The sequence below is a fragment of the Hipposideros armiger genome, unplaced genomic scaffold (genome assembly GCF_001890085.2).
Source record: "Hipposideros armiger isolate ML-2016 unplaced genomic scaffold, ASM189008v1 scaffold_228, whole genome shotgun sequence".
Taxonomy (NCBI): Eukaryota; Metazoa; Chordata; class Mammalia; order Chiroptera; family Hipposideridae; genus Hipposideros; species Hipposideros armiger.
Window position 1 is genome coordinate 75,622 of NW_017731578.1, and position 17,691 is coordinate 93,312.

Below are 17,691 nucleotides of genomic sequence, written 5' to 3' on the forward strand. Positions count from 1 at the left end.
AGCCCAGCTCCAGGTTGAGCTGTTGTTCAGCATCTTAGCTGTAGAGGGCAGTGTCACTGGCCCTCATATGTGGGATCCGAACCGGGGACCTCTGGAGTCCCAAACCAGCTCTTAACCATTGCGCCACTCGGCCGGCCCACCTCCCCACTTTCTAACACTCAGTCCTCCAGGATTGGACACCACAGCACGACCCTGAAACTCATCACTCCCTCTCCGGCCATAATGCCATAGGGGCAAGATGTCATCCATAGCACATACAGAGGAAACAAAGTCTGCTACCTAAATCCTTCCAGACTATTCACCCACTGTACCAAAAACACTGAATACTACCATTAGTGTTGGCTATGGAAACGAACTATGGTTGCTGTGAAAAGTTCATAGATTGTAAATATAATCCACGTGTGAAAGGAAGTCAACTGAGTCGAGGATGTCATCCAAACCACCTCAGCCCCAAGCAGAACAGTCCAGATGGGATTTAGTGCAGCTGGATCACGTGACCCCCTTGAGCACATCAGCAGCAGGGAGCTGGCATACACAGTACAGATCCTGGGCACCTTGAATGTCACTCCTAGGCTTCACCTACTCAGTCTGTGATGGGAAGTAGTTGGTAATTTTGCTGAAGAACAAGTTTTAACTACAAGTTAAGTGGATAAACAGACGAATGTACAGGAGAGAGCCTGAGACCATGTAAGTATTTACATCTAAGAGGCCTTCAATGTTTCCAACTCTTTATGCCACAGAAGCTGATTTTTATTTTTGTATTGGGTAAGTGTTTTCTTTTCCAGGGCCCATCAGCTCCAAGTCAAGTAGTTGCCCTTCAGTCTAGCTGCGAGAAGTGCAGCTCATTGGCCTATGTGGGAATCGAACCGGCAACCTTGTTGTTCAGAGCACGCGTTCTAACCAACTGAGCCACCTGGCTGCCCCCAGAAACTAATTTTTAAAGTTTTGGAGTAAAATCACTTTATTAGATAGTGGTTTACTGTACAACATAGTTTTTATTTCGGTCACATGTATTTAAACAGCTTTACAAATGGCTTGCATTCTTCATTTGTAGGCTTAGCAGGTCTTAAAGGGGTTACTTAATTTGTTTTATTCTGCAGCATTTTAAGTAAGAACAATCCATACTATAGTGATACAACTTAGGGACAGTCCAGTCCAAGATCTTAAAAGAGGTCATTTCTGATGTCAATCATCTATATATTTTTTTCCAATTTTTAAATTGTAGGAAAATACGCGTAACATACAATTTCCCATCTTAACCATTTTGAGTGTACAGCTCGGTGGCATTAAGTACATTCACACTGTTGTGCAACTATCACCAGCATCCATCTCCAGAGCTTTTTTATCTTGTAAAACTGAAACTGTCCCCATTAAACACCAACTCCCCAGCCTCCTCTCCCCCAGCTTTTGGCAACCATCAGTCTACCTTGTCCCCATAAATTTGGCTACTCTAGGGACCTCACAGGAGTCAACACAGTATTTATCCTTTGGTGGCTGGCTTATTTCACTTAGCATAAGGTCCTCAAGGTTCACCCATGTGGTAGAATGTGGCAGAATCTCCTGTCTTAAGACTGAGTACTATTCCATTGTATGGAGATGCCTCATTTGCTTTCTAGTTCATCCATTAAAAACATCTACAATTTTTAATCAGTTGGGAAAGGATTCACATGTTGGTGAGTCAGCTCAATGCTCAGACAATGATGATTCCGAGACACTGCCTGCTCCGGAGAAACTTAATACTAAGATTTCCATCTGCTAAATGAAGATGGGAAATTATGTGGTCTGCACCTAACCAACTGTATTTTGCTGAACAGCAAAAAAGCCACTGAAACCACTGCCAACTGTCCACAAGTTACATGGCATCAAGCCCAGCACACATGGGACTAAGTCTCCCTAAGGCTTAAGGCCTGGACTCTGGAGTTTCAAGAGCATCTTCTAAAAGTGAAAATGATAGAGAAAGAAAATTCACAACAGAAACAGTATCTCAGAAGAAAAACAACCCTGAAGTCAAAACGCCTGGATACACAGAAAATAGAAGACAGCATAATCTAAAACAATGTAAAACCATAGCTCATGTGGAAAAAAAAAAAAACTTTAGTAAAATGACAGCACGAATAAGTAGTAATCAGGAATAGGTGGGTATGCCTTAATCCCAAGGCTGGAGGCAGAGTTAAAAGCACCGGCCTTTGCTGGCTCCCCATACAGCTGCAGGGCCTTGGGCAAGTCAGTGCCTCTAAGCCTGTTTCCCCACGTACCTGATAGGGGATTAGGTGAAGATTACATGAGATAATGTCAGCTGCTCATTATTAGCACCAACACAAAGCAAAGGTTAATCTTTAAGGGTTATGCCAGACGGATGAAAGAGTAAAGCTCGGTCTTCAGTCCTCTACTCCAGGGTTGCTCAACCTCAGGGCTGCTGACATTTGGGGCTCAATAGTTCTTTGTTGGGGATGAGGGGGGTGCTGTGCTGTGCACTGGAGGATGTTTAGCAGTATCCCTGCATTCTACCCTCCAGACACCAGTAGTACCACCACCACCAAATCAAAAATGTGTCCAGACAGCAGCAAACATCCCTCAGAAAATGTTCCTAAAATCCCATTTCAAGCCACCATCCTTAGCATCCTTGAACATAGCATGCTTCTTCTGCCCACTCTTCCCAACTCTGAGTTCTAGGGCACTCCCACTCTCTCCACAAAGAGCTCCACATCCCTTCTAGCCCGCACTGATCTCCCTGGCTTCACTTTTTAATTATTTCATCATCAGCCTCTGGCCTGCTACAATACTGGACAGAAGGAGAGCCAGGCACAGTGAGATGTCTAAATATGTCACGAAAGGCATGGAGATTACAATCTCATTGTGGATACAAAACAGACTCATGGAAAGCTGAAAACAAGGGCAGTCCTGGGGGCAGTGCAAGATTTCCTGCCAGCTGCTAGAGGATGCTGAGGCTGTGGAGGAGGCCAGGCTGGCAGCCAGGGCTCCACGATGGGGGCGGGGGAGCACCGGGGCAGCAACCGGACCAGGAAGGAGAACATGGGCATCAGTGTAAGAGCTGGACAAACCAAGAGACTAGACTGAAGGAGAAAAAAAACAAAAAACAAAAAACTAGGACGAATAAGCAATTATAGCAAGGTTACAGGATACAAGGTTGATACATAAAAGTCAATCACTTCCCTATATACTAGGAATTAACAAATAGAAATTGAAACGAAAAACAATTACCATTATATCAGAAAGAAAAAAATAAAATACTTAGGTATAAATCTAACAAAATAGTATAAGATCTATATGAGGAAAACTATCAAACTAGTGAAAGATACCAAAGAACTAAATAAACATAGAGATATTCCATGTTCATGGATAGGAAGACAATATTGTCAAGATGTCAGTTCTTCCTACTTGATCTATAGAATCAATGCAATCCCAATCAAAACCCCAGCAAGTTATTTCATGGGTATCAACAAACTGATTCTAAAGTTTATAAAGGCAAAAGACCCAGAACAGCCAACTCAATATTGAATAACAAAGTCTGAGGACTGACCCTCCCAGAGTTCAAAACTTATTACTGTAATCAAGACAGTGTGGGGGCGGCCAGTTAGCTCAGGTGGTTAGAGCGCAGACTCACAACACCAAGGTTGCCGGTTGGATTCCCACATGGGCCAAGGAGCTGTGCCCTCCACAACTAGATTGAAACAACTACTTGACTTGGAGCTGATGGGTCCTGGGAAAACACACTGTTCCCCAATAAAATTTCCTTAAAAAAAAAAAAAAAAGACAGTGTGGTACTGGCAGAAGAGACAAACAGATCAATGGAACAAAATGCAGAGCCCAAAAATAGGCCTACATAAATACAGTCACCTGATCTTAACAAAGAGTAAAGGCAATTCAATGGAGAAAGGATAGTCCTTTCAACAAATTATTCTGGAACTGGACACACACACACACACACACACACACACACACACACACACACACACACAAGAATTCTAGACACAGGCCTTAAACCCTTCACAAAAATCAACTCAAAATGGATCAGAGACCTAAATATAAAATACAAAACTATTAAAACTAGAAGATAACATAGGACAAAATCTAGATGACCTGAGGTATGGTGATGACATTTTTGATATAATACCAAAGACACAATCCATGAAAGAAATAATTGATAAGGTGGACTTCATTAAAATTTAAAACTTCTGCTCTGCAAAAGACACTATATCAAGAGAATAAGAAGACAAGCCACAAACTGGAAGAAAATATTTGCAAAACACACATCTAATATAGGACTTTTATCCAAAATATACAAAGAATTCTTAGATTTCAACAATAAGAAAGTGAACAACCTGATTAAAAAATAGGCAAAAGACCTAAATACACACCTCACCAAAGATATACAAATGACAAGCACGTGAAAAGTTGCTCAACATCACATGGGAATTACAAATTAAAATGGTGAGATGCCACTATACATGTTAGAACGGCCAAAATCCAGAACAGTGACACCAAATGCGGGAAAAGATGTGGAGCAACAGGAACTGGCATTCACTGCTGGTGGGAATGCAAAATGGTGCAGTCGCTTGGGAAGACAGTGTGGCAGCTTCTTACAAAACTAAACAAGCTTTTACCATGACCTGGCAATCGCGCTCCATTGTATTTTCCCAAAGGAGTTGCAAATGTATGTCCAACAAAAAAGCTGCACATGGATGTTTACAGCAGCTTTATTCATAATCACCAAAACCTGGGAACAACTAAGATGAGAATTAACGTTTTGGTCAGAGTTTCATTGTTAAAGAAGTTTTATTAGGCAATTCAGGGATCATCTAAAAACACCTTTGGTTTTTTCTCTGCTTCCTACCAACTGCCTTTTGACTCTCACTGCTCATAAGTGTATCTGTAAGAGAGGTCAGAGGCACAAAAAGGAAGTAAAGCTCGGTTAATTTTGCTGCATTTGCGACTCTGGTGAAAGAATTGGGCACAGAAACGGAATCAAATGACTGAAATTGAATTTGGGGATTATCGGTGGCAGCCAGCCAGCCAGCCAGAGGCTACATACTGCATTCAACCTGGTCAGCCATTTAAAATTAGCAGAAAAAGACAACACACTTTGTAAACGTCTAACAAGAAAGACGCACACTAACTGTTTACATGGTTATCTCATGGGAGACCAGTGGCAACAAAAAATCAACGGCGTCTTTATGTTTTCTTGCTAAGTGTGAATATGTACACACATACATTTCTTGTAATTTAAATTTATGATTAAATTTTTTTAACCTTAAAAGAGAAAGGAATGTTTTACTTTATACTCTCAGTTATTTTTGGAGCCACACCTCCTAACTTTGGCTAGTAACACGCCTACACGTCTGAACAGTGTTGGTGTGGAATGCGCAAACGTTATCCCTTCACCACTAACAAATAACTCTTTCAGAAAGGAAAAAAAAAATCAAATCATGGACTCGAGGAACTAGAAGTAAAAGTTACCAAGTGATTTCTTTTTTTTAAGCCAACCATAACACCCCCCTCCTTCATTTAAGTCCATAAACCGCAAAGGGACTTTCTAGACATATTTTAAGCTTCTGTACCAAAAAAAAAAATTGTATTTTGTAATAGAACGGTATTGTTCTCCTTAGAAAAGGCTTGTTTTCCCATAAAAACGAATTTCTTTTCTTTTCAAAAGCCTGCCTTTCGGAAGATCTTGGGCAGCCCCGGGCCCCTTCGCCGGATTTGGTTTGGATTTCACAAGAGTTCGGGAAGGGGGCTTTCGCCCGCGGAAGCGCCCCCGCCCGGCCAGCGTCACCTGACCGCGTCCACCCTGCCCACCCGCCTGCCCCGACACGGACCTGATGACACTGATGTGAAACTGGTCCTCGCGAAGGCTCCGCCAGGCGCCCGGCAGGAACTCCTTGCACCACAGATAGGCCCTGCGCCGCGTCCGGGGCTCGGGCTCCTCGTCGGCCGGCGGCGGGGGCGGGGGCAGGGGCAGCAGCGGGAGCGGCGGCGGGGGCAGTGCGAGCGGCGGCTGCCGGCCACCCAGAGGCTTGGGCTCGAGGTTGCTGGCGGCGTCGCGTTGCTGCCCCACTCCGGGGGCCGGGGCCGCGCTGCCGCCGCCGCAACTCAGCAGCAGCCCGAGCGGCGAGGGCTCCGTCTCGTTCCCGTTGCAGAACTTGGTTTTCATGCCGGGCAGGCGTTCGAGGAGGCGCGGACGGCCGCAGCGCGCGAGGGCGAGGCTCAGGGTCCCGCCGAGTGCCCCCCTCACGGAGGCCGGGCGCGGAGGCTGCTCGTCGGCTTGCTGACCGGCCGGCCGGGGGCGGTGGCCGCGGTTGGGGGCGCGCCGGGACGACACGGGGCGGCGGTGGCGGCGCGGGAACAGCGGAAGGCGGACGGTAGCGGCAGCTGCGACGACACTCTGCTGGCCGCGCTTGCCCGGCGCTCGCTCCTATACCGCCGCCGCACGAAGAACGCCGCCCACGTCACAGCCCGCCCCCGCGCTCGCTGCTGATTGGCCGGCCCGGAGCGTCACAACCGCCACCGCCCATGCCACGCCGTCTCTCTATTGGCTGCGGCGCCGCCCCCCATTCCGAGCGCCGTTGCCTCGGGAGCGGGGGCGGGGCGGGGGCGGAGCGGGAGGCGGGGCTTCGAGCCAGAGGCCTGGGTCGTGAGGATGGAGAGGCGTGTGCGAGGCACCAGGGCCCCGGGAGAGAGAGCGGGGGTGGCAGAGGCAGCAGGGGCTGCGGGACGGCCCCTGTGCTTTGGGGGACCCCGGGCTTGGCTTTGGGGTCCTAAACTGTCTTTGGACTCCTCGGTCCCCCAGGATGTCGGAGACGGGGGCCGGGCTTGGGGGCAGGCCGGAAGCTTGTGCCTGGAGGCTGGCTTCTCTTTCCTCCTGAGCTTGGGGCGAGGCACCTCCGTCTGCAGCACCGTGGGTGTGTTTTTATAACATTTCCCAGCACCGGGCCAGCTCCGTGCGATGCGCGGCCAGGCCCCCTCCAGTCCACAGCTGGAGGAATGATGGTCCCGGGTCAGAACCCAAGGCCCGAAAGGCCGCACACCAGGCCCAGCCCTCTGAGGCCTCCCGCAGCCTCAGTTTCCCTGTCCGTGGTGCTGAGGACGCCGGGGCCTAGATGCTCTGAGCGGACCGGCGGCATCCCGCAGCGGGGCCGCCACAGCCGCCGGTAGCACGGGCCAAAGGTGAGTGCCACGGGGCTGCAGGCTTTGTGGACGCCGCCCCGCCCCCGCCCCGCGCAGGAGGCAGCCGCGTGACTGTGACTAACACACCTTTGCCCGCGGAAGGGGGCGAGGCCTCGCCCCCTGCTCTCGTGTGCCACACATCGCTCTGTGTCCCTCACTCCTCTTTAACCCTGCCGCCCCAATCCTTTCTGGAAGTAAGTGGGGATACAGATGAATGTAAAAATACAGGTCCTACTTTACGGGACGAGGTTTCCCTGGCTGCATAGAAAATTCAGTTCCTGGCGCACAGGAAATGGCTTCCGTGTGGGGATTTCACAGCCTCCGGGAAGCGAAAAATCTCTTTTTAGATAGCGTGTACTTGGCTGAACTTGCTCCAAGAAAAATGGTCTTATTGAACAAAAGGATTATAGTGAAAGGGGGCTTTTGACAATACAGCTGTGGAGGTGGGCCCAGACATTGCACTGGAGGGAGCTGGGAGAGGCCCAGGCCCTTAGGAGGGAGGGGAGAAGGGAGCCCCACTGGATGTTTGAAAAGCTGAGATATCAAAGTCTCCACTCAGGCCATTTAGATAAGGTCGCCAAGGACTTTGTCTAAAAATACCAGCCCGTAGGGAGGTGGGGCCTGTCTACTGCCTGCCCAGGTGTCAGGCCCTTTGTCCCACTGTCCACTGGCACCAGCCTGGTAATCTCAGAGGAATGCCAAAAATCTGGCCAGGAGGAAGGGGCACTAGAAGTAAGGGTTGGGCCTCTACCATTGGCAATAACTCTGGCGTCTGCTGGATTGGGCTGTTAGAACCCACAGGCACTTTTATGGAACTGCAGTTCCCTGTGGGAGTAAGAGGTTGCCTCATTAAAGATGTTGGAAAAGTGTTATCTGTTATTGCTTCTATTTAACAGATGTGGACACTGAGTACTGCAGAGGCTGAAGTCCCTTGGCTAAGAGAGGGGCAAGGCGGGCAGGTGTCCTGCTCCTTTGTGTGAAGGGCATTGCTTCCATAGAGATACAAAACTTCCCTTCCTCCCTTCCAGCCCAGCGGAAGTCCTGAAGGTCTGGGGCCACCCCTAGTGCTGGGGCAAAACCACCAGGGCTTGAGACTGGGGGAGCTTGGTATATAGTAATGCTAAAAAACTGGTTTTACATGAAAAAAGACTCATTCTGCTCTGAGCAGTGAGGGGAGCCTCCCCAGGGGGTGTTTTAGCAGGGCTTTGAAAGGCTGAGATGGCATTAACCAGGCTGACAAGAGCCCCCTGCTGTGTCCCTCTGCCTCTAGCATAATAGTACCTACTTTCCAGAGGCAACAGTCACACAGCAGGTACTCAGGAAAAGTGCCAGGCATATACTACTCCAAAAAGAGAAACCCAGAGGGATAAATATGCTTAAAACCCTTAAGCTAGCAACCCCATCCACAAGACTCTCCCAAGAAAAGAAATTACCAGAAGCAAAAAGCCCCATACAGAAAACTGTCCATTCCATGTTATCTCTAGAGAAAGCTGGAAATAACCTAAATGTTTGTTCAGCGCCCTGTGCTTGATTATAGAGGATGGTGGTGTTATCAGACAGGAGTTAAAGGTGGCCAGGTTGAGGTTGGTAGGAAGGGTTCATTTTCGACACATTTCTCAAATGCCAGGTGCCATAGGGCTTGGCAGCACTGTGTCAATGATAGAACGCCCAAACCTATAGAAAACTTTTCCAAGAATTGATTTGAGCCAAATTTTTGAGGACTTGCCCAGAAGCAAGATCTCAACAGATTGGGAAAATGCTCCAGAGAATGGGCAGCTCTGCAACTCATTTTATATGTTTAGAATCAAAGGAGAAAATGTAAGGAAGGTTACATGAAATCCATTGGTGGTAGATTAGGGAGGCGGGAGAAAGCAAAGAGGGAAAATCTCTAGGATTGGGTAAAAAGCAAAACGGAGCGACACATACTTCTCTTGCATGGTTGGGTACAGGATAGTTAACGTGTAACATTTCCGGCACACAGAGATGGTATACGGGCAACAAGGTAACGATGAAGGGTTCCGGGGTCCTGTGCTCTGGTGCTCTTGTGCTCTGGTGCAGGCGGTTGTGCCCGCGAGGAATCTGGGAAAGAAAATGACCCTGACAGTTCAAAGGTGTGTTATCCGCGATGCATGAGAACAACGGACTCACTTAAGGTAAAGCCTGACCTTTGCTAAGGAAGCTATTGGCCTGGACTATCTGCCATGACCTGCCCTGTTAGGAGTTTGTGATCAGACCATCTTGTGTGGTTACGTCCAGCCACTGAGCTTGTCAGGCCCGCATGTGGCCCCCTGAGCTTGTCAGGTCTACTTGGTTGCCCACCCCACCCCCCACTCCAGCCCCCCCTTCAGTCTCAACTGGATAGGGAGGAAAACAGCCATGCTTGGCTCCTGCTGCAATCTGGAATAGTAACATTGCCCCCCACCCCTGCACCCTTGCCTCTCCCCTCCCCTTCCCTTGCTTGTTTATTGTGTATTGTCTGTCTCCCCACCAGACTGGAACCCCCAGGGAGTGGGGACCTTGAGCATCTTGTTCACCACAGCGCCCAGCAGGCCCTGAGGCTTGGAGACACAGAAATATTTGCTGAATGGATGCCTTTGGGCTGAGCCTCAGTTTCCTCAACTGTAAGATGGGGGTTCCAATCCACAGGGCACAGGGTTGTGGTGAGGGGTGATTGAGAGGATGTATGCAAAGCACGCAGTGAACAGGCGCCCTGCCAGCAGCTGGCATTCAGTCACGAATAATGCACACACTGGCAGCAGCTCAGCAGGAAGACAACGTCCTACAAGAAAAAAGTTGAAACTGGAATGTATACTCTGATGGCCAGAATGTCAACATTTGGGCACAAGTGGAAAAGGCTCAAAGAGAAATTTGCTATGGTAGGTACTGACTGGTGCTGGGGAGAGGGGGTTCCTTACAAAATGTTTTCTTCTGGGACATAAGAGAAATGTTTCCCAAAGCTCTTTGATTCATGCTAAATTCTGAGAGCAGACACAGGGTGCAGGTGGTGAGTCTTTGGAGGGGTAGGAGTGGAGATTGGGAAGTCCCCTTCCTGCCCCTGGCATTCCTGCAGACTGGCTCGTTTGATCTGGCCTGAGGGGATCCCCAGGGTCACTGGTAGACCAGGATCCTCCCTAGGGCACAGAGAGGTCCACCCATGAGCCCAGCTCTGCCACCAACTCCAACCACAAGCTCTGTTCCAAGAAAGGGCTTTGTGAGTCTGCCTCCCCCACCTGGTAGGAGCAGGCCCTGTGCCCAGCCCTTTACTGGAATCCAGGATCTCTGAACTTTCACAACCAGCAGGGATGTGAGTGTAATTAGCACTTCATGTTTCACTTGAGAAGGCTGAACTTCACTAGGAGGTGAAACCATTTGTCCAAAGCTAGCAAGGACAGAAGGGGACCCACCCAGGACTCCTCCCTCTGAATGCAGGGGAGTCTTTCTTGCCCTTATGCACCAAAAGTACCTTTAGCCCATAGAGGGGTTCACTAGACGGTTCTTGGCACAGTGGGGTTCACTAGAGGACTGGAGAAGCTGTGCCCTGGCTGGGCTGCGCTCATGACCAGGCGCTCCTACTTCAGCTCTGAGCTTTAAAATATTGATGTGAATGCAGACAGGCCAATGGGCTGAAATCCTCCATGCTAAAGATTGGGTTACAGCCCCGCCAGCAGAGTGACATGGATCTGGGCCCTTCCCCGAGTGACCGGGTTTGGCCGCACCCCAGGATGCTCAGTCATCTAAGCTGGAGGCTGAACAGGTCCAGCAGAGAGATTCCTGGAAGTCTCTGAGCCCAAGTGTGGTTTTATTCAGTGGCCTCCTACCATCTACCCAGCCTCAGTGCCTCGGGGCCCCAGGTGGGGCCTATGGCCCAGAGGGTTTAATGAAAGCAGGTGACTTGAAGGCCCACATGTCATGTCTGGCGGGTGGATGGGACAGGCCCTCCCTCATTTGCAGGGATCCTGAGTACAACATTAAGGGTAAAAACCTGTCTTTGGTCGGAACATGGCAGGCGTCGGCGACGCAGCCACCCCGGGAGAAGGCAGCGGGGGCGGTGCGGATGGCCGGGAGCCGGAAGGCCGCGGCCAGGCAGAGCAGCCGGGCGGCAGCGGTCACGGGTCCCCGCCGGCGCCTCAGCACACGGAGACGCTGGGCTTCTAAACGAGAGCGACCGGCGGCGGGAGCGGCGCTGCGGCCGCGCAGAGCTTTCATTGTTGAGGTTCCTCCGTGTTGAACAAGAGGGAACGTCCTTGAACATAATGAGGCCAAGTATACAGAAAGAAGAGAAAGAGTATACACTTGTATGCGAATACCGAGAGAACTGGAAAAGCTGATGGTTTTTGGAATGCATTTCTGTGCCTGGATGCATTTCTGTATGTGTTCACCCTGCTTCCTTTAAGAGTTTTCCTGGCACTCTTCAGGCTCTTCACTCTGCCTTGCTACGGCTTAAGGGACAGACGTCTGCTTCAGCCTGCCCAGGTATGTGACGTTTTGAAGGGTGTCATTTTGGTAATCTGCTATTTTATGATGCACTATGTCGACTACTCCATGATGCATCACCTAATAAGGGGGCAGTCGGTCATCAAGCTCTACATCATCTACAACATGCTCGAGGTAGCAGATCGTCTGTTTTCATCATTTGGTCAAGATATATTAGATGCTCTCTATTGGACAGCAACTGAGCCTAAAGAAAGAAAAAGAGCCCACATTGGGGTGATTCCTCACTTTTTCATGGCTGTTCTCTATGTCTTTTTGCATGCAATTCTTTTTTTTTTTTTTTTAGCTGAGCCATCCTGCCACCGGTTGGCTGCTCAGCTCAGGCTGGACTCGAACTGCTGTTGCTCAGAGCTCAAACTCTTGAGCGAGCTCTTAACCAACTGAGCCACTCGGCCGGCCCTGCATGCAATTCTTATAATGGTTCAAGCAACAACTCTCAACGTAGCTTTTAACTCACACAACAAGTCCCTGCTTACTATCATTCTGTCTAATAATTTTGTTGAAATTAAAGGAAGTGTTTTCAAGAAGTTTGAAAAGAACAATCTTTTTCAAATGTCAAATAGCGATATTAAGGAATGATTCACAAATTATGTGCTTTTGCTAATAGTGTGTCTAAGAAACATGGAACAGTTTTCTTGGAACCCAGATCATCTCTGGGTGTAATTTCCAGATGTCTATATGGTGATTACATCAGAAATTGCTGTGGATATTGTAAAACATGCCTTTATCACCAAGTTCAATGACATTACTGCAGATGTCTACAGTGAATATAGAGCCAGCCTTGCTTTTGACCTTGTTAGCAGTCGACAGAAAAATGCATATACTGATTACAGCGACTCCGTGGCACGGAGGATGGGGTTTATTCCTCTTCCACTAGCTGTTTTACTCATCAGAGTTGTAACAAGCTCAATTAAAGTGCAAGGAATCCTGTCTTATGCCTGTGTCATACTCTTCTATTTTGGGTTGATGTCCCTGAAAGTACTTAATAGCATTGTGCTATTGGGAAAATCATGCCAAGATGTGAAGGAAGCCGAAATGGAAGAGACATTGTTTGACCATCCCCCCACCAGCTCGCCCAGCAAATCCCAGATCAAGTGTAAACCCTCTCAAGAAGAAAACCTGTTTGCCTCAGTCACCAGCCAGCCTACCTACCAAAAGGAAAGTATAATACCATTACTTGTGACAAGCAATTCTGACCAGTTTCTGACAACTCCAGATGGAGATGAGAAGGACATTACACAGGAAAACTCTGTATTAAAACACAGGTCCTCAAAGAAAGATTTGTTGGAGATAGACGGGTTCACAATTTGCAGAAACCGAATTGACTGAGCTCCGCAGCTCTGTGTGCCCAATGCCACGTCCTGGGACAGCCAAGCTGTGCTACCAGGACAGACACATACTCAAAGGGGCACTGAAATATTTATTTTAAAACTTAAATTATTAATGGAAAGCAATTCTTAGTATCTTCCTTCCAGTAATGTGGTCTGGCTGAAGGTCAGGTCACGGAACAGCAGCGACCTGCAGTCCTGACTTCGGGAGCTCCTCCTGCTTGGAGAAGCCGTGGCGTCACTTCCGGGCCCGACGAGAACAACCTCAGAGCCACTTTTGCTCTGTCAGTCTGTGCTTCCAGAACGTCGTCGCACTTTGCCTCGCAGTCCCGTCAGTATAAGAATATATACGAGGGAACCTGTGAGCCTTTCATCATGACATCACCTTCCCTGTCTCATACTATTTTCACAAACAGTTTTCAAATTCCACTTCATCTGTCAAAGCATTTAAAAAAAATAATTAACGTAAATGTCCTTACCACCACAATAATCCTTGAAGATGTATCTGAATTAATCAGAATAAGGGTACCTTAAATAAGACCTGATGACTAGCAGCATTTTATAGAAAAAAGCCCTAAGCCAGTTTGTCTATTTACAGAATATTAATGAATGAAGGTTAGGCATCACTGGGAAAATGTTTCATAATTTTTCAGTTTACTCTTTAAAGCAAAATGTGAGCTGTGTATTATTTAATTGCAGTGCATAAAATAGAAATTCCCTTACAGAAAGGTACTTTCTATATTGAAAAAGCAGAGCAGTGTTAACATTAATGTAGTTAACTGGTTTCACTTTAAAACTAATTCCTTCATAAATTGTTACAGTTAACAGGATTTGGTGTTAAATAGGCTGAAAATTGTCACTGTACAAAATTCAAAGGTGTCAACTGTAACTGGGCTTTTTTTTAAGGAACAGTTTTAAAGTAAGTATCCTAAGTGTACTGGACAGGGTCCTCTTGCTTGGGCTTATAAAATGCATTGTGTTTTTGTTTGGAGTGTCAGTGGGGCAGGGTCTGTGTCCTGTGGAAGAGTGCATGGGGAGGCGTGACTGTGGGTGTGCTTGTGCTTGGGGTGGGAGGAGAAAGTAAAGGGGTGTTTGGGGCCTGTGGGGTGGCCATCTGGCTGTGGGCAGGTGTCTGTGTGCGGATGTTGGGAACAACAACCAAAAGGTGCTTTTTGGTTTTGTTTGAGATATCAGAAGTACACGTCTGCTTAATCGCTGGTTGTGGCCTGCATCATAGGACAGATTGTTTTCCACTTTTTTTCTTGAGAAACCTTTCTGCATTTTTATAAAAATTTTACATCTAATTTTAGAGTGTCCAGATGTCACTGTTAACTGATACTTCCTTTGATGTTTTTATTTTGAAGTTCAGCTTCTGTGCAGCTATTTTGGGCATATGATATTCAGAGGTAAATTTTAGGTGATTTGTCTGTTCCCTGGGTGAAATGTAAAGCAAGCTTTAATGCATTGGCTTCTTCATTTGAAATACAAAAGTGAATTTTAATGTTTCGCATTAACTCGAGAAATCTGAAGGTTAATGTTCACATAGGGTAAAAGAGGGAACTGTACTACAGAAATGCTTTTGTGAGACCTTGCGGTATTTTAAGTTAAAAATTTAAGTTAAAAGACTTCATTGTTTTGTGCATGTTTCAGTGAAGCCCCATTTTAGAAAATTTTGCCCTCATCTTCTCTACCTAAAAGGAACAGTGTCCACGGTGAATGAGAATGGTTTTGGGGAAAACTTTGCCAAACATAGCCCTAATCAGAGCAAGAATATGACGTGGGTATATCTTTCAGTTCAGCTTGGGTTACTCTGTTATTGTGCCACCACTCTCGAACATGGTCGTTTCCTTTGCAAAATATATTGGGAGTTCAGAATGATATTCATGTCTTCTGTTAAAATGGCATTCAGTACTAATTTTATAAGTGCATCTTGTGTGAAACTCAATAAATTCAATTTTGTAATCTTTTAAAAAAACAAAAACAAAAAAACCCTGTCTTTGGAGCTCATGCCTCAACCCACTGTGTGATCTTTGAGGAAAAAGTGAAGAAATGACATGGGGTTGCTATAGTCAAGCTGCTAAATTACTAAAATCAAGTAGTTTGAGGCATGAGGAAATGATTCTGTTCTTGCTTTAACTAGCCTGAGAACTTAAACGTTTGAGTTTTTCAGTTGTGCATCAATGACTGGAGATTTCTATAAATCCTATATCCAACTCTCTGAAGGACTAAGGAGAGAGTGTTCACTGTCCAGACCACCTGACACCCAGTATCCAGACCACAGGTCATCTAGAGGAACCATCTTGGACCAGTCCAGAGGCTAAGAAGGCAGGACTGATTCTTCTCAAGAATGTGGAATGAGAACTCTCGGCTTTTCTCTCTTCTTCGGAACACTGGGTATTACCTAGTTGTGTTTCCAGTTTGTAAATCCTAAGACGCTTGAATGAATCTTTATCATTTTTAATTGTAGTGAAGCCTCCTGATTCATTTATGCTCTGGCAACACCTTGGACAAGCCACCTGCCTGTCAGCCAAATGAAGATAGTCATTCCTACCCTACAGGGTTGTTGGGGGAGTCACTGACACCCACAGGGAAATGGCTACGCACAGAGTCAGGGCCCCATCAAGGGTAGCTGTGTACTGACTGTTAGTTGAATTCTCAGAGGCTGGAACACAGCAGCCGTCGCCTGTTATGAATAAGGGTGGCCATGCAGCAACTCATTGTAAGTGCCACTGGGAGAGCCGGTGGTAAGTGCCTGTAGTAGGTCTGGCCATTGCAGGGCCTCCCAGACGTCTAACAGGGCCTGGGGCCTTTTCCACTCTTTCAGGTTCCTGGCACTTTCAAAAATGAAGACATACCTCAACAGGATTATCAAAACTGGGGCATATTTGAAACACTTACATTGAACAAATTGATGCTTTTAACATACATGCAAATAGTCCCACACAAGATAATTTTACTGCTCACAAGCTACTAGAGGGAAGGGGTATGGTGTGAGGAACATCTTTCAAGTCTGACCATGTGTCTGTGATGATCTGATTATCCTTATTTAGAGATGACACCAAAAAGCGAAACCCGAAGGCCCTAGGGGCATGTGAGTCCCTCCTGGGGCCCCCATGGTACACCCTGGGCCACGGCCATCCATCTACTAGAAGTGACCCCTAGGGCCCCCAGCATGCATTTCCTGTGTCCCCATGGCTGATGTTTTAAAACGCACCTTCTGAACTCTCTTTCCAAATTTGGTGAAAACCCGTCTTATGGTTTTGTGCCCTCCATGCGTTACGTTTGTAATACAATAAATGCATTTTTTAAAAGATCCCGGTTATGATGGAAGTCACACCTCTGGGCTGGGGGTCAGGAAACCTGGGTTCGGGCACTGAACCTCTCTGGGCTTCTTGCTCCTCAGTCATCCCTGGGCCCTGCAGGCTTGACTTGTACCAGGTGGCCTTGGGGTGGCTCTCCTTTCTGTGGGGAACAACTAGCAGGACCCGAGGACACCTTGCAGGTGGGTCAACAGGTCTAGACCCAGACCAGAGTAAGTGGCTCTGCTTACCCAAGATGCCATGGCTGCCACGGGGCCATCCCCACTCCCTATTCTCGCAGCCCAGGGTTTGCTCCTACATCCTGGGAGGGTCTCTCCTCCTAGGGTCACTTTCCATCCCTAGCCTGGATGCCACCCCACCCTGGCCCTCTGTGTGACCTTGGCTGGTCCCAGAGCTTCTAAGAACGCCATCTAACAGGGCAGAAGGGGAGGGGTGGCGGTAGGGAGGGTGTAAGGGGAATGATGGGAAAGGGAAGAGGCCACCTTAGAAGATCCTCTAGGTCCTGGGAGGCTGTGGCCTGACCACACCCCTCACCTTCCCCCCACATCCTGGGGCGAAAGGAATCCAGGCCTACAGGATTCCACTTCTCCCCTCTCAGTGCTCAGAGCTGGCTCAGGCCAAGGGGCAGGTGGGGGAGGGGAGAGAAGGGGCAGATCAGGGGGAGGTGGGCAGAGCCGACTCAGATAGGTCCAGGGGCCCCAGACCTCCCTCAGCAGCAGGGCCACTGGGGAGCATCTCAGCTTGACCACTGTCAACTGTGGGGCCTCCATGCTCTACAAACCTGTCCCCATCACCTATCAGTTGGGACCTGGTGGGGGTCGCCCCCCAAATGTTCTGTTGGGGGCAGCTGAAGGCTTTACAGTTTTCCTTCGACAGGCTTGATAAAGCTGCTTTTGCAATCAGAGCTTATATTTGCAGTGGGACTACCAAGGAACCACCTGAGACAGCCAGCGGCTAGTGACCCGGCAACGTTCCCCATTCCCCTGCAAGGTTCCTCATTCTCCGAGGTAGGACTAATTCTGGTTGCAACGCTGGATCAGCAGCACACACACCCCCCCCTCACCCCCCCCACCCCCGCCCAGAAGTCAGAGCCAGAGGCCAAGGACCCACACAGCCCTCCCCCAAAGCCCCGTGCCCTTGGGGCTCAGGCTGTAAGTCCCCGGCTCCCCTCCCGTCCTGGCTGTCTCCATCTACTGTCCTCAGTCTCTCTCCCTCCTTCAGTGCTTGCACATCTTAGGTGCTCAACGAATGTTTAAATGAATGAATGAGTGAACTGAGGTTGTGGCACCCCGCGGCCTGAGTTCTAATCCCAGTTCTACCACTTATTTGCTATGAGGCTCTGGACAGGTGATTATTCTCTCTGTGCC

General features: G+C 48.2%; 2 protein-coding genes across 3 annotated transcripts in view; one reads left to right on the forward strand and one right to left on the reverse strand.

Annotated features, from left to right (window-relative positions):
* Positions 1-6,350, reverse strand: part of CHKA (choline kinase alpha) — a 56,430-nt gene extending 50,080 nt beyond the window's left edge. For both annotated transcript variants that reach the window (XM_019654678.1, XM_019654677.1), the window contains exon 1: positions 5,838-6,350. In XM_019654678.1, the coding sequence (XP_019510223.1) occupies positions 5,838-6,172 (335 nt within the window). In that variant the 5' untranslated portion in view covers positions 6,173-6,350. The remainder of the gene's footprint in view (positions 1-5,837) is intronic.
* A 166-nt stretch (positions 6,351-6,516) lies between these two features.
* Positions 6,517-16,292, forward strand: LOC109389293 (transmembrane anterior posterior transformation protein 1-like). The gene is given in 6 exon segments (XM_019654679.1): positions 6,517-10,061; positions 10,796-11,337; positions 11,340-11,409; positions 11,412-11,527; positions 11,530-11,930; positions 12,075-16,292. Coding segments are annotated over 5 exon segments (1,671 nt in total). The 5' UTR covers positions 6,517-10,061; positions 10,796-11,184; the 3' UTR covers positions 13,006-16,292.
* Positions 16,293-17,691: the final 1,399 nt, after the last annotated feature.